Consider the following 25,684-nt stretch of genomic DNA (forward strand, 5'->3'; position numbering starts at 1 on the left):
ATTCATCAGGAAGGCACTCTCGGGAAACCTGACCTACACCCCTTGCTTGCTAAAACTACCATATCTAATTTAGACGTCTTATCCATTTACAACCCTGACATAATCAAACCCTGCTTTTATTGAAAAATCTAGTGAACTCCTAAGGTTTTATACAATTTGATAAGAAAAAAAGTCCTTAAAAAGTTCTGTATCAGGATGTCATAGATTAGGAAGACACAGTGGGTACGTACAGAGTCCTGGACTTCAGACTGTAGAAGCTTGACAAATCTGCTACCTTCAGAATCAAAAGATCACTGAAAAACTTTAATAAAGCCAGGACACTTTTTATACCAGAGTTCTACTGGGACATACTCATAACCAACAATCTCTTCATACAGTGTTTACTGTAGGACTCAAGGTGTAAGCCTAACCAGAAAAGTGTTACAGGCTTTTTCAATCCAGTTATTACCATTTTCTATCAACTGAAGTAGTCTGGGCCTATGTGCATATTCAGCCACTTGCAGATTTAAAAAAAAATTTGACTGCTGGGCATGGTGGCACACATCTTTACTCCCAGCACTTGGTAGGATGAGGTAGGAGGATTTCTTTGAGTTTGAGGCCAGCGTGGGCTACATAGTGAGTTTGAGGCCAGCCTGAACTACATAGTGATACCCTGTCTCAAAAAACCAAACCAAACCAAACCAAATGTTCTTAGGCCTGTGATGACCACAACCGTACTGAACGTGTAGACTTTTTCTTGGCATTGTTCCTTAAACAGTACAACTACTTACATAGTATTTGCATTGTATTAGGCATTACCCATACCAGTAAATGACTGTATAGTGTTAAAATATCACTGAAAATGAGAAACAGGGTTAATATAGTTAATGTGATCAAGAGCAGGTGCTGTGGAGGCTGAAAGATTCAAATCCCAGCCTTCCACTGATTAAATGACCGTGGTTACTTTACTTCTCAGATGTTTCCTCTTCTGTAAAGTGAGAATATTAATATTAATAGTGAGAATATTAATAGTGTTGCTATGAAGGTACAAGGTAATGTATGTAAAGGGCCAAGAATAGTGCCTGCAATATAGTAGCTTGGTTTCCATTATTGTAAGATTCTCCGTAACAGTTACCAAGTGATTAATCAATCTGTAGACAATTTACTTAAACTATGTGCATTATATATAGTACCTAGACATAAAAAAAAAGTGGGTACAAGGTATGGGGCAGATGCAGTGGGCTCCCAGCTGCACCTGGCCATTGAAGCAGGGTCAGTTCCAATTCAGTCAAGGGACATTCCTTCCCACCCCCACCCTCAGGCTCCGCCACTCCTGGCTGTGCAGGTGCCATGAATTTCCTCATTTGGAGGTGTGATTTTGGACAGTCTGACTGTAAAAAAGTGACTCCTGGAAGTGAATTTCATGTTTTTTCCTTCATGGAAACCTTTAAGAAAGAGCTGAAAGTACAGACTTAAGAGCATGGATAATTGAGATAGTAATGCAAATCCATTTTACTCATTTGCTTTTGGTGTGATTCATTACCAAATATCTTTATTTAGTATTAAAATTAGACTTTGGGTTTAACATCTTTATGTGCTTATTATCCTTTGATGGCAACACCAACAGTCAAAAGAGCAACAAGGAGATCTAAAAACAAAGAGCCCAGGTTTTCAACAGTGCCAGATCATGAACAGGTGTTTCAGCTTTTTGTGTACACAAATAGCCCATGTGCTTGGCATTGTAATAAGCGCATTGTTACAAATTTCAACTCACTGAACACAACCTAGGAGGAAGGTTTCATTATTGTCCTTTTTCACAGATGAGGAAGCCAGAGGGTTACATACCTCATGCAAGGCCATCTTGCTGGTTTGTGTCGAGGCTGGAATTTGACTCTGGCCATCTGGTTCCAGAGTCAGTGTTCTGAAGCACTCACTATACTATGCTGCTGAGAAAACCCCTAAGAAAAGATAACATTCTGGGTTAGTCATTATACTATATTGGCCAAATAGCCTGGCAACTGCCCCAGTGTTCACATTACTTTTTGCTTATAACATTCATGTGAGCACAGAAAACTCAAACTCCTTCTGGAGCCAGAACTGTGATTTTTAGTCATCGTTTCCACGTTATCTCTATGAATCCAGAGACAAAGAGCTATTAAAATGTAGTATTTTTTTAAACCTTCGTTGCCCTATTTTCTATCCCACTCATACATTCTTTAAAAAGTTAAACTCTTCATTGTTTCTTTATGGTTGAAAAAAATTTTATATGAAATAGAAGAAAAATGATTAGGGATTCAATTTCCTATCACTGAATTTGGAAAATTACTGGGGTTTAGAACTTCAGTTCACTCAACCATCTAACCCCCACACAACACCCAGGACCAGCAATTTTGGCTGCTGTTGGGAGGCCCTGTGCACTGGTGACATCACCACCCAGGGGCCTTTGCAGCCCTTGTCAAGTTTATTTTTAGGAAAGGAACCATCCTCTGGTAAGACAGGTTTTTCTGAAATTTCAGAACCCTGGACACCTTACAGACTTGGGGAGGAGCTTTATGCAGGTGTGGCTGCCATAAACAACCACTGATTGGAATTGTGTGCTGCAGCACAGGCTGCGGCAACCGGCCCCATGGTTCTTATATACAGACATCTCTTGTGGTTAGGAATGTTAAGATATTATTCTTCCTTTAATAATTTTTAAACAGAATGTCCTAATAGGTATAAAACACAGAAATTCTTTATAGATCCTCTTTTGTATTTTCACAGCCACGAGACCATTGTTGTTGAACGTTTATTGAGCTGTAACAATGTGATAGGTGCCACACAAAACATCAGACACAGTACCTGCCCAGTGGGCTTACAATCTAATCTAAGGACATGAATCTGTTTTTAATGCATGGGTTTGCTGTTTGTGAAAATGAGGTATTAGCTGCACAGTCTGTGCAGGTCAAGGGCCTACAGATGTTTTATGAGGTTTCCCTATGCAGGTAGTAGGCACAACTGCTCATTATTCTCTCAAAGAACAGTGGACAGTTTTCCAAATCTTTTGATTTTGTGATGTGTACAAGTGTCTATAAAGCCACCAAGCCCACATTTCTGAAAAACCAGGGTTCAAAACTGGCCTCTAGTCCAGAAGAAAAAGTTTAGTTATATATTCAGAAAAAGTCATTCAAAATAGGCCCTAGGGAAAGATAGTGACAGAAGCCAGGCTCCTATTCAGAGTTCTTAGAATGTTCACAATGGCTCCTCAGGGCAGTTCCAAAGTGCCCTTTATTTTGAAGGTCTTTTATCGTTGCAGCCCAGAGATGCAAATGCATTGGCTGGGTTGTCTGGCATCTGCCCTGGGGAGGTGAGTACGAGGGCAGAGCCCTCAGTGTCCACGACTCTCAATGCAGTCCATTTGTTGGTCCTTGGAAACACACCACAGTAATCTAAATTCTATTTCCAGAAAATAGCAAAAACGTACCAGAGGTAACCAGAATATACCAGTAATTCGGAAAATTGTAGCCCATTAAAATATCCGCCATTGATACAAATTTCATAAACATGGTGCTTAGAAAAGCTTGCCCTTTTCTTGTCATGGCAAAGTTAAGTGGTAACACTATCGGTTAATCACTTAGAAGAATCAATTGATTTCACATGGAAGGAAATGTAAGGCAACTTAAAATGTATTTAAAACAAATTATTCATTCTTGTTACTTCTGTGTCTTCTCTAGATTGCAGTCTTTTATCTTTTCACTTTGATCTAGATGAACTAATAATTTACTACATTCAGGTTCCCAATTCTTTATTCATGTGTATCTTAAATTTCATCAAGACATGAAAATGGACATGTGGGGCTGCATTTTGTAATGACATAAGCTTCCTGTAGAACTTCTCTCCCAGAAGCTTTTAATCCTGCTGTGGCCTGCATTACCCTTTATAATAAGTTGTCCTCTGTGCCTATGAAAAGTATCAAAAAAGACCAACTGGTACATTCTGAATGTGTGTTTTGAACAAGTATACAAGTATAGAGGGATGCCCTTTCCTTTCCATTTTGTAAACCTGGATTATGCTGACAAGTCATACTTCTAAATAAATTACAATTTGACTTGAAAAGGCTTCCTCACCCATACAGTTGCCATTTTATAAAGAGAAATCGTATTCCTACCCCAACCCAAGCTGCTAACTTAATAATACAAAACAATTCTTAGTATTTTTTAAAGTCGCATAAAACATACGTGAATAAATAAATAAAAATATGTAAATGAAAGGGCTTTGCTCAGTTACTTGCTCTCTGCTGTAACTGAAAGATTGATAAGTGAAGCTGAGTTCCTTAGTGCTTCTTCTTAAATAATTTACTATTTTAAATATATTTTAGCTTTAAAAACTCTGTACTTTCTTCATTTTTATTGGAAAATAATTTGTGAGCCAAAGCTGAGTCTCTCTGTAGGACCTACAGAATCCAAATCAGGAAAAATAAAAAGATTTTTCTGTTGAATTCAGCCACTAATGTTTAATATAGGGGACTGGGTGTGTTAGATAACAGAACTGACATGATAAAACTAAACACAATATATTTTATTTGAACACAGATACCAAGATTGGCCCCAGATTTAATGAAAGACTATCATATTAAAGACTAGGATTACTTGAAGGTATTATACTGTGAGGCTGATTTTGAGGGCATAGAAGGGTCTGAAATAGCTATCCAAGAACTCACTCTTTTTCCCAATGGAAATATATTTCATGCTTATACTCTCCCCCCTTTTTCCCCCCCAATAAAACAGGCTCAGTTTTCTCACATTGGTGCTTCTCTCCATGCTAGAACTGCTTATGTCTACAGAGTCCCTGAAGAAGCGAAAATCCTATTTTTAGCATTAAACATAGCATATGGAGTTCTTCCTCAGCTCTTGGCCTATCGTTGTATCTACAAACCGGAGTTCTTCATAAAAACAAAGTCAGATGAAAAGGTGGAATAAAAATGTTACATTATATTCTTTCTCTCTAGATTACTAAGTTTTGTTATATTAGTAATCATTATTTTTGTCCCATTTCACTCCCTTCTCAAACACAAATACCACAGAAAACAAATTCTTGCTCTGTACTCTATGTGTGAGCTGTAACACAGTGTTGTGTGGTTAAATTTTCTTTTCTTTTTGGAAGGAAAACTGAAGTTGTTGAAAAACAGCATGTTTAAGGAAATATATCAAAACTGTCTGTGAATAAACCTGACCATGTATCTCAAGATTCTGTCTGTACATATTAAATAACTGTAAGTGTGAAAAATTACAATTTAGTGCCTATAATAGTGAGCAAAAAAAAAAACTACTCAGAAGTGAATATGGTCTACACATATAAAAATGCAAAACAGCAATCACAGGTTGGAGAAATGCATATGCTACACTATCAACCTCAATTTAAAAGGCAGATCATCAAAATATTTTAACTGTTTAAAAATATTTTCCCAAGGAAAATGTATTATTTACTGCTATTTTAAAAATTGCTTTTATGAGTTCATTGTATGTGTCAATCTAAATAGCTAAAGCACAATCCATTAGCTTTATCATTACCTGTAACAAACACTTGTTTTACTGGTGGCTGGAAAAATTTCTATTGTATATCTGCATATATTTTTAATAAAATTACTTTTGGCCTATGAAAACAAATCTTACTACATTTCAAATGTTTTATATATATTTTCCTAAGTTTTGGCTTTTTTAGTTAAGAAAACCTGTTACACAAAATGCAGTCTGTTTTCATATTTTAGTGTGAGCAATGAAGAGGTCTTTTGATGAATTAAACATTTCAAAATTTTAAAATAAAAGATTCAAAATTTAAAAATACCTTTAAGAAAAAAAGTACTGGTGGAATCCTTACTAATTTCTTTATGAACTTTTCATATTTGAAACTGTGAGTGTAACAGAGTAAATCAATATTTGCTAAACAGGGATAGACCAAAAGTACAGCTCCTCCTCAGTACCCTGCAGTGGTGCACGGGATTAGTTTGTGTAGCCTCTGCTGCCATCACCACCATTGGCATCGTCTTCTCAGCTTTTCTCTTCATGCTCATTATCTCTTCACCAAAACAAGGAAACCAAAAGGAAATGGAAATGGGGGTACAAGTCAAAATGTGAGTAATACCAAAGTGTGTGAATTTAGGGTCCACTGAGCTGGTAAATATTTACCTAGATATGCAGGCAAATTGTACTGTCAATCCCTCCCAAATAACCAAAAACCCAAAGTATTAAAAAGTGGGGGAGGAAAAAAAGCCCTTACCTGCGCTTGATTCAAATGTCAACTTGCTGTTAATATATGAATTACATGAGTACCTCACAATTACATAAATAAAGCCAAATTACACTAACTTTGTTTACAACCTCAGAGCTTACTCCCAGTACACATTCCAATAAATTTATTCTGTAAAAACAGTACATTTTTTTGTTTTTGATTTTTTTTACAGTAAACTTTTCAACTACAAACCTTCAATATATGAAAGATGTTCAAAGGACAAGCATAACAGGATTGATGAAACCCAAACTGACTAAATGTGTTCTCACAATATAAGCTGGCATAAAAATAAATAAAATTCTCTATTATCACAGTAGCAACAATAATGTACACATAGTAATGGCTTGTGGACAAACAGTAACCATTATAATTCTAGTTCCAAAAAGAAAACGGTTAATTTTAAAAGTCTATATTTAAAACTCAATGCTTTGTGTAGTTTCCCATAGGGCTGCTGCTGATTTCAGCTTTAAAATGTGTTTACCTCGAATGCTTATCTCAAATTATACTGGCACTGGGAAAAAATAAATCCTTTATTTTGGAGTAACACAAAAAGACTCACTAACTTTACACAGAGAAACTCACATTGTGTACATAACAACATGAGTTTTGAGAAGTATCAGCTGTAAACTAGCTATTTCTAATACAGTATAGATATTGTACGTACAGTTAAACTTTACACGTGGCCTCAAAGCTGAAGGATGATTTGAATTTCATCTTCAATCTACCAACATGTATCTAGGAATTAGTTCTTGGGTTCTGTCAAAGAGGAAATCCCATTCTTAAGCATTAAAATGCTTAAGCTACTTAAAATGCTAATATTAAACACTTAAAATATTAAATAAGTGTTTGGTGATGGTGGGGTAAAGGCAGGAAAATGATGAACATAACTGCCTTGATAAAAGGATCCTAGACGTGTGAGTCTGTGCAAAATTTTTGATAATTCTTAGTGGTAAAGGGCAACATCATGCAACCTAATAACATGAAATTAAATCAATAACCTTAAAAAGGTTAAAATGTCTTTTTTTTCCAACAAAACAGAGAGGAATGTGAATAATGTACATACAAACTGGGGTTCTGTCAACGACAACAAAGACTATCTGTCGGTTCATATCAAATCCAAGAATATTGGACAACCAAACATTTAAACTTCTGTGGTTTCTTGAAATATGCAGCACTCAGTACGGTAGTTAGGTCTGTAAAAAAGAGAAAGAAAACAAATCTTTAGATAATTTAGGATACTAATAATGAAATGAAAGCTGTCCACACCTATAGTGTATAATCCTGTTTTTCTGAAATTTTTAATCAGCTCTGTGTTGGTAACAATACTTAGCAAGAAGAACAGCTTCTAAGGCTTTGCTTAATGTCTGTCACAAACTTAAAGGAAATCCATCACTACAAAAAGAAAAAAAAGGAAATATTTTAAGTGTTACATTAAAAATAAAGGCAAAAACAGTATACTTTGCCTCCTGCTGGGCAGAGCGGCATGTGGTGGTGTATGTACTTGCTCTGTACCGCTTGAGCTTGGTTCCCACTGGAGTAGATACAGTCAGTGGAGACGTGGATACAGTATGTCTTTGCAGGGACACTGGTGTCACAAAGGTAAGCTGTGTAAAATTTAAATCACTTGGAGTGTAAACACAACTTAGTTACTTGTGACACACAGGCTAAAGTACAAAAGTTATGAAAAATAAAGATATATACTCTGACTGTGCATTTGAAAAAATTCAAAGAATGAAAGAAGCCTAGATTTTTTTAAAAACTTAGGTGGCATACACATGACAAAGATAAAACATTCCCATTTCATAAAAAAATTTATGTTTCAATTTGAGTCCCACTTTTAATTGTGCCAGGTTACATTTCTCCAAAGAGATGCTATTTTTGTTTTCCTCATCATTATCCTAAATGTATAACTCCTTTCCCCCAGTGATGGGAATGGATGGAACAGGGAACTCAGGTCCCAAATTTTTTTTTTTCTAAAAGCAGCCTGTTTCAGTTCATTATTTCACTGAGTGAATGAACTTGTTTAGAAGCACACACATGCATTCTCCAAGGGCAGTGGTGGCGAACCTATGGCACATGTGTTGTTTTTCTTTTAAGACAAAGGATGTTACTGTATGAGTTGTTTTTCTAAAGTAAAACCTCGGTCTTCAGGTTTTAATTGCAGTGTTGGCACTTTGTGGTAAGTAAGTGGGTTTTGGATTGCAGTTTGGGCACTTGTCTCTGAAAAGTTCACCATCACCGTCCTAGGATATTCTCATGTAGCCAAAACCTGTGCTGTATATAAATAATTACAGGGCCTTCAAAGGAGAAAAGTCACAAACCTACTATCCCATCAAGATGGCAGAAGCCTCTCCTCTGTCCCTAACAAAATGAGGATGCCAATCTTAAAAAAAAAAGACAAATGGAAAATTGAAACCTGTGTGCTTAGAAAGTGGTGTCATGTGACAATTATTAATAAATAACATGATATAAGATATTATAGTCACAGGTACTTTGGAGGGGTTTTTTCCCTTGTGAAAAAGGAAGATCATTAAAACAATGAAAAATTATCAAAAAATCTTTAATAATGGCTTTTATTAATATTAAAGTGAAAGGCAATAAACTTCATGTTTTCACTGGTAGAAAATTCATCACTAACAATGTTTCAGGTCGTATTGAAGAACAGATTGGGGACAGATCTCACAGCAGCTTCAAAGTATCAGCCATGCCCCAAAGTGAGGTAGCACCAGAACTGGCCATAACCTCAAGGACACACTTTTTCCTTTATAAACAAGGTGCAATGAAACAGATGCTTGAAAAGCAAATTATAAAATCTGAGATTTTTAAACTTTTCATATAATTATTCTACTCTTTTCTCTATATTGAAAAAGTATACCCTGTTGATTTATAAGGGTTCAGATCTTCTGGACACAGTGCTCTGAGTCCTGGAACTGAAGTCCCCTCATAAGCAGGCAGAGGGCGCTTGTTTTGCCCTGGTTGCCCTCTGCACCAGCATGCACACACTGACTGGCTGGAGAATGCAACCCCATCCCGGTTTGTAGTCTTAACAGGAGGCCTGCAGCGGGCAGCAGAGCTGAAGGAGACCCAGAACACTGGGTGAAAGCTCTTAGCCAGAAGTCACAGCTTTTTGTGGAGCACCATTTTTAGGTGACAAAATTATGATATCCAAATGGCTATTAAGACATACGTATTTGGCACTTTGTAAAAAAATGACTTTTATTACTTCAAGGAGAACAAATGACAGAATTTGTTGCCAATAATAAAATTTGAATGTTTAAGTGAAAGTTAGGATTTTAAATCTTTTATGAGCCACAGGTTCCCAGCATTGAAAGGCTTTGCTGAACAGAAGGCAGCTATTTTTAAAAATGTGATTAAAAATATAAAGAAATGGGCCAATATTTGGAAGACCTGAATAACCAGTATCTTCCAAATAGATAAAAGCTATCCAAAGTGCAAGATAGTTCAACAGATTTAATGTAACAGAATATGAAAAGTTCAGATTCCACATGCAAGATAAATAAATTAAATGAAAACATGAAAATTAGCAGACAAGATTATTAAAGTACAGAAGGCATTTTTCAAACTGTGTACCTGTGTGAGGGCAGATTTTCTTCATATACTTCAACCAAAATTATATATCAAAATGGAGAGAATGCAGCAGACAGGAAAAACCAACTATATTATATCAGATATTAAAGATTTGAAAAATGTGAAGCAATGTCATTCTTCATAAAACATTTTTGGAAAAACATGGTGTATTTTTCATAAAAATGTGTTACATGTTTAGTAATGGGTTTATATTTTAAAATGAATTCACAAACTTTTGTTTTTTTGAGACAAGGTCTTGCTATGTAATTCAGGTGGCCTTGAATTCACAGCAATCCTCCTGCCTCAGCCTCCTAAGTGCTGGAATTATAGGTGTGTGCCACCATGCCTGGCAATATTTAAAATATTTTTAAAATTTGTTTTTAGTCTAATTATGTAACATATAAATAACATATATAAATAATGTAACATAAATAAAACATAAATATATAAATAAAATATACTTATTTGTAACATATATATAAAAACTGTAACATATATAAATAAAAGCTTCTAAAAAAAAAAATGCTCCTTGGGGCCTTCAAAACTTTTAGGAGTATTAAAGACATCCCGAGACCAAGAATAAGTGAGAGATAAGACTGGAAAGATGAAGTAGGATCAGATCACAAAGGGAATAGGAGGGCTTGATCTTGAGGGCATAAAAGAGGCAGCACTAAATGGTAGCAACAGTAGGGTAACAGTTGGAATGAAGGCATGAACACTGGAGAACAGGTACTGTAAATGCTGTGCTTGTCCTCCCAACACTCTTTTTCTGTCCCTCTCAACTCTACGGCAGCTTTGGGACCTGGGGCCTTGAATCCAGTGCCAGGAGAGGGAAGAACCTGACTGGTCTAAGCCAGCACTAGTTCTCTTCTATGAGTGGCTGGTTCAGAGCTGGGTAGCCTGACAGGTCTTTGATGATCCCTGCTACGTGGTATTCATACCCTTGCCTAATCTTCTCCCTTTGTATGTGGTCTGGACCTGGTAGCTTATTTCTAATGAATGAAGCAAAAGTGATGAGATGACATCTCCTAGATCAGTCTTGCTAGAACTCTTGCTGACTCTTGCTGTGATGCATAAAAAGATCAATGTGGCAAGGGACCAAGGGAGGCCTTCTACCAACAGCTTGTGAGGACCTATGGGCTGAACCACTATAGAGAAGTGAATCCTGCCAATGACTATTTGAGTGCACTTGGAAAAGGACCCATCCCATTAATTAAGCCTCAGGATGATTGAGCCACTGTTAATACCTTGACCAAAGCTTTGAGTGAGACCTAGAAACAGAGGACTCAGAAAGTTACACTTGCCTAGATTCCCAATACAGAGAAAAGATGAGATTAAGCCACTGGTGTTTTGGGGTGATTTATTAGGTAGCAATAGACAACTTGATATGGCAGGCCAGTGCCAACCAGTGCATCGTATTTTTCTGGCCACACAGATGAGTAACCTTTAATGCAGTGTTCTGAATAAGGGGCCCTGCCCCTTTCCGTCTCATGCAGGAGTGAAGAGGTGTCAAGAGAAGAGGGCCTTTTAAGAACCTCTGCCTGCCTTCCTCTTATAGTACTCATTACCTCAAATCCTTATCTATCTTGAGACCATTGTGTTCTCGGTCACTCCAGTTCCCACAAGGTGGCTCCAGAGCACAAATCACCTCCTGGGCTTTCATCCTCAGTTGCCAGATATGGACACAGCCTTTTATGTCTTCAACTTGTACCCCTCCTCATCCCTCAAATCCTTCATCTCTTCCACTGGGCCCCCTAGAAATCACTCAGCAGTCAGCAAATCTTTACATTCTCAATTTGAATTTCCAAGATATTCCACTCACCAGCTTCTTCTAAATGAAACCTATTTTCCCTGAGGACTGGCACTGCTTCTTGCCCTGCAATCCTCTCAAGTGGCAGCTTCTTCTCTCCCAGAGCTCTGGTACTTGCCTCTGGCCTAGAGATGGGGAAGGCATCCTGCTTGCTATTTACTACTACAGTACTTGTAAGCTGCCTGTCCTCTCCCCTGTGTCTCCCATGAAAAAAATCCTCTAAGCTTTGAATTTCAGCAATATATGCCACCATTCCTCCTTACTGAAGCCATTACAGACCCCTGTGCTCTGTGCCTGACTCCCCACTGTCATTCAGTATCACACAGTTCCTGCTTGACAACCCCAAAACCAACAGCATATTGAACGGGAACAGACTAAGAACATTTCCTCTAAAGTCAGGAATGAGGTAAGGGGTCCATTCTTATCACTCCTGTCCAGTACAATGCTAGGACAATTAGGCAGGAGAAAGCAGTAAAAGGGACACAAATATGAAAGAAAGAAGTCTCATTATCCCTATCTGCAGATGATATGATCCTATATATAGAAGACTAAAAACTCCACAAGAAGACTCTGAGAGGTCATCAAAAAATTCAGCAAAGTAGTGGGATACAAAACCAACACACAAAAGTCAATAGCATTCCTATACACCAATAATGAATCTGCCAAGAAAGAAATCAGGAAAATTCCATTCACTAAAGCTTTTTAAAAACCCTAGGAATCAAGCTAAGAAGGTGAAAGACCTCTTTAATGGAAATTACAGAACACTGAAAAACTAAACTGAAGACATTAGAAAATGGAAAGACATCTCTTGCTCATGGATTAGCAGAACCAACACTGTCAAAATGGTCATATTACCAAGAGCAGTCTACAGAATCAATGTGATCCCTATTAAAATGCCAACATTCTTCACAGAACTAGAAAAACACCCCTAAAATTCAGATGACTCAGACTAGCCAAAACAATCCTGAGCAAGCCAAGTGTGGTGAGACACACCTACAATTTCAGCACTCGGGGAGGCTGAGGCAGGAGGATCCCAAATTCAAGCCTAATTATGGTAATTTAGCAACTTGAGGCTGTGTCTAAAGAAAATGAAAAGGGATAGGGATGTAGTTTAGTAAGAAGGCCCGAGTTCAATCCCCAGTACTGCAGAAACAAAATAAACAAAACAATCCAAAAAACAATCCTGACCAAAAATCCATGCTGGAAGCATCACAATAACTTATTTCAAATTATACAAAGCCATAGTAACAACAGCAGCATGGTACTGGCATAAAAACAGACATATAAACCAACACAATAGAACAGAAGACTCAGAAACAAGCCCAGGCACTGACAGCCACTTGAGTTTTGACAAAGGGGCCAAAAATTTAAACTGGAGAAAAGACAGCGTCTTCTACAAATGCTACTAAGAAACCTGGATATTCACACGCAGAAGACTGAAATTGGACCCTTATCTCTGAACCTGTATTAAAATAAGACCAGAATGGATCAAAGACCTTGATATCAGACCAGAAACCCTGAAAAATGCTAAAAGAAAAAACATCGGGGAAACAAATGAAGCCACAGGCATAGGCTAAGACTTCTTGAATAGGAAATTAATATTAAAAAATGAACAAATAGGACTACATCAAATTGAAAAGCTTCTTCCCAGCAAAGGAAATGACAGAGTGAAGAGACAACCTACAGAATGAGAAAAATCTTTGCTAGTTACTCTTCTAAGAGGACTGAGATTTGAAATAATATATAAAAAACTAAAAAAACACCACAAATAACAATTACCCTTTCATTAGTCCAATCAATGGGCAGATAAAAGGAACAGAGACTTCTCAAAATAAGAAATATAAATGGCCAATAGCTGTGAAAAATGTGTCACATCCACCATCAGGATATTTCCATCTTACTCTAGTCAGAATGGCTCTCAATAATAACAATAATAATAATAATACAGTAATAAAGAATGCTGGTGAGGATGTGAGTGCTAAAGAAATCCTCCTACACTGCTAGTGGTAATGTAAACAAGTACAACAGCTATGGAAATCAGTATGCAGGTTGCTCAAAAACCTGAAAATAGGGCCGGGGATTTAGTTCAGTGGTTCTGCTGCCTGCCTGAGTTCAATCCCTAGTACCAAAAAAAAAAAAAAAAAAGCAACAACACTTAAATAGATAAACCATTTTATCCAGCTATTACCACTCCTTGGTATATTCCCAAATTAAGACAGTACACTACAGTGATACATATATACCCACGTTTATAACAGCACAATTCACACTAGCTAAATTGTGGAAACAGCCTAGATGTCTCTCAACAGGTGAATGGATAAATAAAATGTAATATATATATACATATATATATTATATTTTATAAATATATATAATTCATCCATAAAGAAGGAAATCATGTCATTTGCAGGAAAATGGATAGAGCTGGAGACTATGTTAAGTGAAATAAGCCAGTTTTCGTTAAAAACCACATGCCTTCTTTTATATAAGCAAATAAACACAAAAACAAAGACAGGAAACTAGAAGGAATTTTCTAGTGATGGGGATGGGGTTATAGAGAGGGAAGGAGGGATAACAAGAATGAAAATAATAAAAATGTTACATGCATGTGCCAATTATAAATTGGTACCATTATAAATCTCATTTTATAATTTGTTTTAGTATATAAGAAATAAGGTGAGTTTTGCCAAGATAACATTTGTTGCTTATGTTCATCTATTTTTTCCATATTAAAATTGTGATTTCAAATCTGTGTAGACCATCTTGCCCATACTCTGGTCTCTTGGTGTCCTCTCCTCCAAAGGTGACCCTACTTTAGTAACTTGTTCCCATGGTTCCTTCCACCCTTCCTTTCCTTTTGTTTTTTCTCTTTCCCTTCCTTCTTTATTCCTTCCTTTAAATTGCTCAAGGGTGGCCTTGAACTTGTCTCCATCTCCTGAGTAACTGGTATTATAGGTGTGTATGACTGTGCCCCGCTCTATGGTTATTTCTTAGACAAGTGATATTTCAGCCACACAGAATATTGCTAACTATAGTTTTAAGTCACTGTTCTGAGAACAAAATTATGGGACATTTTAGGTTGTCATAAGAATGATGGTTTCTACTGGCATTCAGTGGGCTGGGGCCAAGGCTACTAAATGTATTGTGATGTGGCTAGTGCTTACGCGATGAAAAATGGTCCCATTTATAATGTCAGCAGCAACCAGAATGTCTTAGTAACTGCAACCCTTTTATATTTTAATTCAAACAGCCTGGTCTCCCTTTGCTATCTGTATTTCTAGCTCATTTTATCCAGTATTCCAACTCCAATACTTTCATACTCAAATTTGGTCCTATCTATCTTTAAATTCCATGGTTAAAATAGAGCTCCTCCCTGCATGCACATACCCTTAACTCCTTGGCCTCTAATCAACTTCACCCTGATCTCTGGAAAAAACCCAATTCTAGTTAAATTCAATTCTCTACCCCCTCTGTGATCGCATAACTGAACACACCTGGAGAAAACACACTGTCATTCTTACTGCTCTCACTTTAAATTCACGACAACCAGCTTCAAGTGGGCTCCTTCTGCTGCCTGGCAACTCAACTTCACTTCTCAAGTCCACTCACTCTTCTATTTATTCTGTGACTATTTTACCCCTTTCTCCTCTCTTGGAACTTCAGCACTTTTTCCTATTCTCACTCCAAGTTCGGACCTTGTTTCCACAGAAAACAAAAGCAATCACATGAGAACTTTTACAAACTCTCACCCTAAGTGTCCACTTGCCTGTGCCCGAGCCCAAGTACTCCGTGGCCTCCCCTCCTGTTTCAATAGGGTTATACTCCCTATATGCCCTAGCTCTTATCCCTCTTTGCCTTCTAAAGGACATTGCTTCAACAATTTTTCTTACATTTACATTCTGTAGTAATTCCCACTTGGATCATTCTTTCCAGTTTATGTGTTACATATTCTCCTATCAAAGGGGAAAAAAAAGCCCCTTTTGCTATTTTATCCCAGACCATTACTATAGAGTTTTAAAAAAAACTCAGTAGTAGGCTATTAGCCTTATAAAATATAAGGGCTCATTAGAAAGCTACTATAATTAAAGCAACAGAGTCCAGAGTCCAGAAAGACACACAAACACATGGCAGATGCAATGCAGATCAGAGAGAAAAGGAATCAACACGGTGCTGGTTCAAATGGTTATGGTTAAATAAGAAAGAAAAATGCTAACCATAGAAAGAAGAGTTTCATATAGTTGACTACAATCCAATTAAGAAATTAGGTTTTCTAAAAGGCTAAGAGAAAATTGAAAGGACAAGCCACAAACTTGAAGAAAACATCTGCAAGGCATATGAAAATCTGCATTTGTTACAATCCAGGAAATACAAAGCCCTACAAATTGATGAGGGATAAAATCTAACAGGAAAATGGGTAAAACCTCCAAAACAAGCACTGCACAGAAAGGAAACAGTGATCAATAAACACAAAAAGAAGCTCAATCTTCGCATTAATCAGACAATCACAAGTCAACACTATAATAACCATTTTATACCCATTTGGCAAGAAAATAAAAATGCCTGATGAGCCAAGTTTATTTCAGGTAACTCTTAAACACTGCTGGGTGAGACTATAAATTGGCTCAACCGCTTAAAATAATTTGATATCTTGTAAAGTTAAAACCACAAACTTGTGACTTGGCATTTTCAGTTCTAGTTATAGGCAAGACCTGCACATGTGTACTAGGAGATGAAATGGGAATGCTTACAGCAACACATTTCTTAGCTGCAAATAGCTATCAGTAAGACACTGGATAAATAAATTGTGGTATGCTCACAGAGCTGAGTGTTAGACAGTGGTGAAAAATGCGTAAACTACTGCTACATATAACCACATGAAGAAATCTTAAAAGCGCAGCAGTAAGCAAATGCCATCATTTTCTAAAAAAGTTAAAAATCTAACAAAATTAAACTACACATATACACACACACTTTATTTATTTGTTTGTTTGTCTGTTTATGAGACAGTTTATCGCTGTGTATAGTCCAGGCTAGTCTTGAACTCACTGTGTAGCCCAGGTTGGCCTTGAACTTGTGGTAGTCTTCCTGCCTCAGCCTCCTACATGCTGGCATTACAGGGATACGACATCATGTCCAACTAATAATATATTGTTTAAGTATGTATACATGTGAGGTATGAGCTACAAATTTTACAATGAAAAGAAATGATAAATACATTAGTGCTCATCTCTGGGTAGGAAGAAGATGGAACTGGAAAGAACATATATAGATTCAAGTAAATTGTTATGTTCTAGTTTTGGGGTTGAGGGTCTCTGGTATTTATTACAATAATATTACATTAACTTTATGTATTATATATTTGCATTCTTTTGTATGTAAAAGGTATTATTAAAAACAGGCTAAAAATAAAAAAGGATCGTTGATTTTTATTAGCTGTATGACCATGGGTGGATCATTTCAGTTTCAGCTTTTTTAGGTAAAAAAATGGAGATGACACCTGCACCTATCACCTGGAATCTGTGTGGTAAAAAATTAAATGGCACATAGGCTGCTGTTGCTATCTAGTAGCAACTACTATTTTCTGAAGGGCTTTCAATGTATCAATAAAAAAAGAATCTTCAATGCAAGATTATAGAATGGGAAGGCACAATGTATCTCTTTTAAAGATGAAACCCTGGAGCGGAAAAGATGGACATGGGAAGTGTTCAGAGGAGACAAGTCTGCCAAGACAGACTAAAGAAAGGAGATCTAGAAAGAGACTGAGAGCAAACAGCAAGAGGAAGCAGACTGGCAAAGAAAAGTGAGGAAAAGAAAGTGCAGCTACTGCTGCAGAGGGGAAAATGAAGAGTAAAGGAGATACTGGGCTCGGCAATGAGAATCACTAGAACAGTTCCAGTGAACCACCTGAAGAAGAAACATGAATGCAATGGATTTATTCATGAGTATGAGGTGAGGAAATGAAGACTGGGAAAAACAGAGCTCTTTTAAGAAGTTTAGAGATAAAAAGAAAGGTGAAAAAAGTAAGCTAGATGGTGGATGGATGGTATCTTCAGATGAAAGGAAATCTGGTTATATGCAGAGGGGAAGGAGACAATGAACATGACAGTAAAGGAGAGAAAAGGGGGGTCAAGTGACTTGGCATCATAGAGCAAGAAAAGATGATATTCTGGACTCCAGCAAAAGAAAGGCATAGGTGAGTGATTCACAAACCTTAACACGCATGTGAACACTCAGGGCAGGGGTAGAGTCTGAGGCTATGCCTTTCTACAAGCTCCAAGCCACCACAGACACTCTAAGGAGTTGACTTTTCCTGTCAGAAGAAGTGCATCTACAAATAAGTTTAGTAGAAGAGGGATGGAAATTGTGAGGATTTTTGCAATAAGTATACTGAAGCTACCTGGGATGAAGACAATAGTAGGATGAAAGGAAAATTAAGCAAGCCAAGTCTTCAGACCCTCAGTGATGGTGGGCAAATATGTGTTCCTGGGAAGGCATGGGCAATGACAGCTGATCTACTGAAGAAATGTCAGGAGGAGAGGATAGGCAGAAGACAGAGGAAGGCTATGCTGGGTGAGAGAAAGGGAGGAAGAATTAGAATTATAATGCTTTGAGGGTAATTATACATAACTGGGATGAAAAAGGGAAAAATTGAGAGGTAAATAGAACTGACTTGATTTTTTTTGTTTGTTTGTTTGTTTTTTGAGACAGGGTCTCACTATGAAGTTGAGACTGACTTGGAACTCACTATGTAGCCCAGGCTGGTCTTGAACTCACAGCAATCCTCCTGCCTCAGCCTCCTGAATGCTGGGATTACAGGCATGTGCCACCATGCCTGGTGGGAGAACTGACTTGAACTCACAGCACCTCCTGCCTCAGCCTCCTGAATGCTGGGATTACAGGCATGTGCCACCATGCCTGGTGGGAGAACTGACTTGATAGGCAAGAACTCAAATGAAATTAGTTTAGCTGAAGAGTACCAATACATTTCATGGGTTATCAAGATAATTTGACATCATCCAACTAGTCCTCATAAAGAAAACACCCAGGTGGATATTTGCCTTGACTAACCACTTTTACAAGTGTAGGCTTGCCTACCATGTTGAAGTTAACAGTTTAACAGAAGTTAATGAGTCTAAATGGATACAATGGTTCCTATAGGCACTTTAAATATCAATATTCATACTGTCTGAATATTTAAATATTCTCCATGGGTATATTAAATTATATATTGCTTCCGGGAAAGAAGTAGCAATATATAATAACCTATTTTGAACATCACATTTATTTTGTGATACAATAAATATGACTGTCAAAGTTCATAATTTCAATAATTTGCATTACCTAAAAAGACTCTGAATTTTCTAATATTAGTTTAAAAAAGAATAAACCTATTCAGAGCTCTGAACTGACAGGCAGGTGTAATCTCATCTAGCTCTGTTTTTTTCTCAGACTCAGGACCCAATCACTTATGTGCTGATGCACATAACAAACTGTGAATACATTCACTCACTAATGCAATTGTTTACTAATGCTGAGATACAAACACAGATTCTGAAGCAAAATGTCTTCTGTGTTAACAGAGACAAGAGAGATTACACATATATCCTTACCCCTTCGCTGGTTTTCTGCAGGTCTGAAGCTGTGTTTCTTGTGTCATTTCCAGGATCTCCACCTTCAGAGCTGCTTTTGTTTTCCTCTTCTTTGCAGTCTTTATCATCTTCATCGCCTGGAGATTTCCGGGATTGTTTAGAAGATTTCTAAATGTTTAGACAAGTTGAAAATTACAGTCAAAAGCACAAAATCCAAATGTCCTGGCATAAGTAAGAGATGCAGAAGTAGTGAGCCTGTATACTGTCCTTGCTATACACAGATACAACATGCAGCGTGCCAAGGTTGAGGTAGGTGACACTGGAAAAATCCATTCACCTCTCCAGGCATCAGTCTAACCAGCTGGAACGGAAGAGGTGGATTAGGTGACCTCTTACTTCTTTTCAGCAGTGTGATATTAATGGTGGAAAATAAAGATTCATGTACCAACAATAGTCAATGGATAAACCTAGCTGTGAGAACAGCACCTTAGAAAGACCACAGGACTGCAAGGCACCTTAAAGGTCATTCTGTCCTTCCCTTTTGTTTTTATTGTAGTGGAAATCCAGAGAAGTGAGGTGAACTTTCCAAGACAATATATGGACATTCATGTTAGAATACCTGTTGAAGTTTCTTGCTTAGGGTATACATAGAAATATCTTGACAAAACTTTTATGTTCTTGTGACTATGAATCAGCTTTAATCTTTCAAATTATGAGTTACTTAAGAACCCCAGGCTAAACTGGTGAACCAGTCCTTTCTTCTTGTCATCTTGCATTTGAAATCAAGATGAACTCTAGAGGAAGATGAAAATACAATTATGGTTTGCAACAAGAGTGGCTCAGCAGAACAGCCCTGAAGTGATTAAAAAGCTGGCTCCAACTGTGCAACTTAAAACAGTAAAATGTAGCATTTTTCTAACATTTCTTCTTTAAGAAATTTTAAGAATCTTAAAGCATACTGCAAATAAAAGATAAGGCAAAACTTGTGTAGGCAAGTCACTTTTGGTCTCCAGAGATGAATTTGCAAATTAAAGCTTTCTCAGACAATCAGTTTTTAAAAAAATGCAATTGCTAAAGAGAAAATATCTTATTGGTTTGTGATAGAATATATAATCAAACTGCTTCCATTTTACTTTGCTAAAACTACCAACCAAGCCCAAAGTGTCACTTTAAATGTAATCACTTTTACTTTTTAAATAAAGGGAAAAACAAAGATTCAATAATCCAAATGTGCAATGTCTAGAGCTAAAAACTAAGCTCAAGAATGAAACTGGAAAAGTGAAGTGTGTTTTTAGTAAATATAGCTTAATTGTTAAAATGTGGCAACCGCCTTATGCAATAATTCTCAAGTAACAATCCTAAAATTTATGTTTGTAAAGGTTATTTCTGAGTAATCTAATAAGTGCCTTTCTAATATTAGTTAGTATACATAGTCTGGAATGAGGGCATTACTATGCTTTTACTAATGTGTCACAATATTCATTATTTTACTAAGAAATTGGGCTACCAGACTGTAATTTGCAGAGCTCTTGAGATCACAGAATTCCTGAAAACACTTTTTTAAAAAATTATTGTTTAAAATAAATAAAAATTAGTGTGATCTTAAATTCACTGTCCACTAGTTGCTATCCTTGTTTTAAAACTAAAACTATTGGAGTTTTAGCATCATGTTTAATTTGTTGTGAGACTGATATATTCAAAATATATTTGAATGATAATTTTCTAGTACCTACTGTAGCTCAAAAATAAATCATTCATACCTTTACTGCTTAAGAAATATGTAACTACCTTCAGGTCTGTTAGACTGTGATTTTCATTGTGATTACTGAGTTTATTTTTAAAAAAACATTCTTGGGTCAGGGATTTAGCTCAGTGGTTCTGCTGCCTGCCTTGCAAGCGCAAGGTCCTGAGTTTGATCCCCAGTATAAAAAAACAAATCAAAACAAAAAGATAAAAACACATTCTCACCAAAAGTACAATACAACTGTCCCATCAGGTGGCCTGTACCACCCAAAAGAACTGTCCCATGCTGCCCAATGGGACAGTCATAGATATAGTACTGGTGGTTCTACTTTATGCTCCTGTTGTTAACATGTTAATAAAAGACATAGTGAGACAGAGGGTTTGGGACCTTTCCTCTTCACCGGGGATGTTTTTAAAAAGTTTGGAAACTAGTAGTTTTCAATGCAAAGGAAGACCTTTACGTTAAGAGAGAGATGTTAAAAAAAATCAGCATACCCATAAAAAGGACAATATTTAGGAAGGCAAAAAAGCAATGAAATAATGCTAGGTAAATGATCCTCTAGGTGTGGTTCCCAGATCAGCAGCATCAGCCTCACCTGGAACTTTGATTCCCAGACCATATGGCTTCACAGTTTGGGCCCAGAAAATAGGCAATTAGACAAGTGTGAGTACCTCCAGAAAGCTGGAGATAAAACACTGATCTCCATACAGAGCCAGGGTATGTCAGTGAAAAGTAAATCAGAAAAAACAAACAACAAAAACACCTATCTCATAAAGAGATAACTCTTTACGTAAGTAAGGAAAACTATCTGTCTTGGTTCTGGAGGGAAGAAATAAAAAAGAATCCCCTAAAAGCCACAAGGAAACCTTCACATAGGAATGGAGTTTATATTCACTCTATGTTATCCAAAAAACCAGTGGTACCTCGGTTCACAAATTTTATTCTTTCCACAATCCAATGTTTACCTTATGGGGAAATATGAATTGGTTCTCATCCAGTTTAGTGGAGAGAATTGAGTTTGTCAACCAAGGAACCACTGTAATTAAGAATAATAAGTTATGGTTCTGTGTACTTGCCTAACATGCATGAGGACCTGAGTTCAATCCCCATCTCTAAAAATAACAAAGTCATAGTTCTCAAATGATCACGGAGGTTATGATTTTGAAGGAAAACAAAGGAAATGACCCTTTAAAATAGACAGACCAAGGGCTAGGGATTTAACTCAGTGCTGTTGCCACCTGCCTTGCAAATGCATGGTCCTGAGTTCCATTCCTGGTACTGCAAAAAAAAAAGATAAACCTTAGCAAGTGAATTACGTATTTACCCTTCACTTCAATAATGGCATTTAGGCCAGGGATTTTAGTTCAGTGATTCTGCAGCCTGCCTAAAAGCTGAAGGACCTGAGTTTGATCCCTGGTACCAAAACAAACAAACAAATAAACAAACCTTATTGTTACCCTGGGATAAAATCCCAACTTCATAGTATGGTCTACAAGTCTGCATTACTTGGCCTTTGCCTGCCTATAATCATGATTCTCCAGCGATACTTGCCTTCTTTCAATTTAGGAACATACTAAACATTTCACTTCCAAAGTTTGCAGCTGTTTCTTGCTCTTGGCCACACTCATTTCCTAGAGAAGGCTCCTCCTTCCATACCCTTCTCTCAGGTCTCAGTATAAGCCTGACCTTTGCAAAAAGGCCTGGCTACCCTTCTGAAGCAGGTGCTCCTACCTGTGACTCGCTGCTCCCGTTCATTTACTTCATAGCCCTTTCACAATTCATAGTTATTAGGGTTTTTTTTTGTTTACTGTGGGACCCCTTTCATTGCACTGTAAGTTACAAGAGGGTAGGGACAGAGATGGATTTGCTCACTACTGTAGTTCAGTGTCTGGTGTAGACTATGTGATCAGGAAATTTAAGAATTCAGAAAACAAAAAGCCAAAGCACATTCTTTGAAGCACAGACAACAATCTGTTAATTACATATATGGTGTGTGTGTGTGTGTGTGTGTGTGTGTGTGTGTGTGTGTGTGTGTGTGTGTTATAACGTCTCCTATATTCCTAAATTGTTCAGATCGCATTTGGAGGTTATTGTAGGAGGCACAGACACTTATATATTCTATCCTTAAATAGAGAACAGTCCTCTTTCAACTAAGAAGGTGGTATTTTCAGGACCAAATCAGCCCTTAAGAGTTGATAGCCAGACTACTTTAACACCTAAGGTTACCCTTCTGACTCCCTCTGCTCTACTACTGTCCCTAAAGGCAGAGGTTCCACAGAATGTACTATGTATTTCTATGTATCCAGTAGAAAAACTGAAAAGAAACTAAAAACTTCTAATGAATGTACATGTAACATTAATAACTGCAGGGAGTTTCTCAAGTAACCTTTGAAGTGTATGACTTTTTCCGTTTTGAGCCTCCTTTTTCATTCTTTCTTTTGCCTTTTCCATCTTCTTCTACTCTGTCACCTTCTTCTTCACTGCTTGCATCTGCAGTATTTCCGCCTTCTCCCTCAGTTTCTGAAGAGCTCTGTTGCTGAATTGCCTAAGGAAAAAAAATCAGCTAATTATATTTTTGAAAAAACAGCAAGAACATAGGCTGTGAAAATAATCACTCTATTTTAATTTGAAAGGGTTCCACTTTTTCTGAAGTTTTTCAAAGTAAAGGACAGAGAGCTGGGCCACGTGACAGACAGCTGTAATCCCAGCTATGCAGAAGATGGCTTCAGCTCAGGAATGCAATACAGTGAGACCCTCCCTCAATCAATCAGGGGCTGTCAAACTCAAGCTATCAGTGGCCACTTGATTTGAACGCTTCTGGGTGAAAGAGTTGCATTTAACCCAAAATGCTACTATTGCTAAAAATAATTCTAACTTCAGAAAGATAAAAACTATTAGTATAAAGGACATATTGCAAAATTATGAAAAAAGAGGTAAAACTAAGGAAATGAGATATAGCAAGTGCCAATGAAGTAAACAATTACCTGGTAACCAGTAAACTTTACTCCTGGGTTATTTTCTATTTCCCACAATCCTTCATTAAATCCTTTCCGTTTGTTTGACTTTCCAAACTTGTCTTTGTATTCCTTATAGGGAAAAAGATCTTTGGGACCTAGAAATGCACTGCAGAGAGATGTTAGAGTTGACATGCTGACCTTCAGAGAGAAGATACCTTAATTCTAAATATTAATTGAGGTATTGGAGCACAGTATAGAAAGGAAATTGAAAGTTAGGCATATGTCACAATATGTTTTAGATATACCCTTCAAGCTGGCAAACACGGCCTGTGCTACTTTGATTTTATATTCATTCATTCATTCAATGGTGTTTTTGAGACAGGGTCTTGCTTTGTAGTTCAGGCTGGCTTTGAACACCCTATGTAGCCTAGGCTGGCCTTGAACTCATAGTGATCTTTCTGTCTCACTCTCCTGAGTACTGGATTACAGGTGTGCATCACCGTGTCTGGCTTATTAGTGAATTTTTTCGTTATTTTTGAGACAGAGTCTCACTATGTAGTTGAGACTGACCTGGAACTCACTATGTAGCCCAGGCTGGTCTCGAACTCACAGCGATCCTCCTGCCTCAGCCTCTGGGGTGCTGGGATTACAGGCGTGTGCCACCATGCCTGGCTGGCTTATTAGTGTTTTTAAATGCACTAAGCAATAAAAAATCACAAGTGGCAAAGTAAAGATAATCTTATCCAATTTAAACTTTAAAAAACATTAATCATAACCACAAAAATGAGTCGGAATAAATTCTGGGGTGGCTAACAGACATATGTATTTGAAATAGTCTTAGTATCCATGACCTTAACCTGGTAAATGAAACTATGGAAGCCCAGTTTTGGCTGACATCCTGAAGCTTCCATTTTAAACTAAGATTTATTTATTTATTCAACAAATGATGACTGAACATCTATAATGTGTCAGGCACTGTTTCAGAGATGCTGGGGATTCTACGAGAGACATCTTTGCTTTCATGGAGTACATGTTCTAGTGCTAAGAAAATGGTTAATAAACATACAGTATGTCTACTAAAAAAAGGAAGAGAAGACTGTGGGAAGGACTAGGGGTAAATTTAACAATTTGAGATATGAAGCTCAGGGAAGGCTCACCTACAAGGAACCATCTAAGGAAAGAACTAAAAGGAGGCAAAGCTGGCTGCAGAGCATGTACAAAGGCTCTGAGGTGGGAGATACCTAGTGTCTCTGAGAAACAGAAGTGGTCCCACTGTTGCTCTGTACTTTCTACAGCTTAAGACTCTGCATACAGGAAGTAACTGTGGGCTATGCTAACTAATAGTGCTGGCTGTCAGCTACTTGTACTAGCCAGAGCTTGCATGGGCCTTAATAATGAGAAAAAAGTCAGGGTGAATGGGTCAATTTAGTAAGTTCTGGCCTTCCATCACTTTATCTTTTTAAAAAATTCATTAATTTTTTTGGTACATTTTAGATATACATTATGATGATATTCATCATTGGGAATTTGTACCTTTACATGATATATCTTGGTTCTTATTTTTTCCCCATGCCCCTGTCCTCCCTTCAACCATTCCACTCCTATTTACAAAGACTTTGTTTTCATTTTTTCCTTTTCTCTTATTTTTTCCTTTCCCCTTCGAATCTTTTCTTCCTATTTCACATTATCTGTTATACATTTTGATTCTTACACTTTCAGTTTCTCACACCAGAGAAACTATTCAGTATTT

General features: G+C 37.2%; 2 protein-coding genes across 4 annotated transcripts in view; one reads left to right on the forward strand and one right to left on the reverse strand.

Moving 5' to 3' along the window:
- Tm6sf1 (transmembrane 6 superfamily member 1) overlaps positions 1 to 4,959 on the forward strand; it is a 25,581-nt gene extending 20,622 nt beyond the window's left edge. For all 3 annotated transcript variants that reach the window (XM_010621174.3, XM_033761113.1, XM_033761114.1), the window contains one exon: positions 4,746 to 4,959. In XM_010621174.3, coding sequence (XP_010619476.1) covers positions 4,746 to 4,937 — 192 coding nt within the window. In that variant the 3' untranslated portion in view covers positions 4,938 to 4,959. The remainder of the gene's footprint in view (positions 1 to 4,745) is intronic.
- Hdgfl3 (HDGF like 3) overlaps positions 3,933 to 25,684 on the reverse strand; it is a 36,520-nt gene continuing 14,768 nt past the window's right edge. Inside the window, exons 3-7 of the mRNA XM_033761007.1 lie at positions 23,962 to 24,100; positions 23,364 to 23,522; positions 22,220 to 22,255; positions 19,255 to 19,401; positions 3,933 to 7,439 (exon numbers count right to left, since the gene is read on the reverse strand). Of these exons, the coding sequence (XP_033616898.1) occupies positions 7,434 to 7,439; positions 19,255 to 19,401; positions 22,220 to 22,255; positions 23,364 to 23,522; positions 23,962 to 24,100 (487 nt within the window). The 3' untranslated portion in view covers positions 3,933 to 7,433. The remainder of the gene's footprint in view (positions 7,440 to 19,254; positions 19,402 to 22,219; positions 22,256 to 23,363; positions 23,523 to 23,961; positions 24,101 to 25,684) is intronic.

The sequence above is a fragment of the Fukomys damarensis genome, unplaced genomic scaffold (genome assembly GCF_012274545.1).
Source record: "Fukomys damarensis isolate Sample0158 unplaced genomic scaffold, DMR_v1.0_HiC HiC_scaffold_7, whole genome shotgun sequence".
NCBI lineage: Eukaryota > Metazoa > Chordata > Mammalia > Rodentia > Bathyergidae > Fukomys > Fukomys damarensis.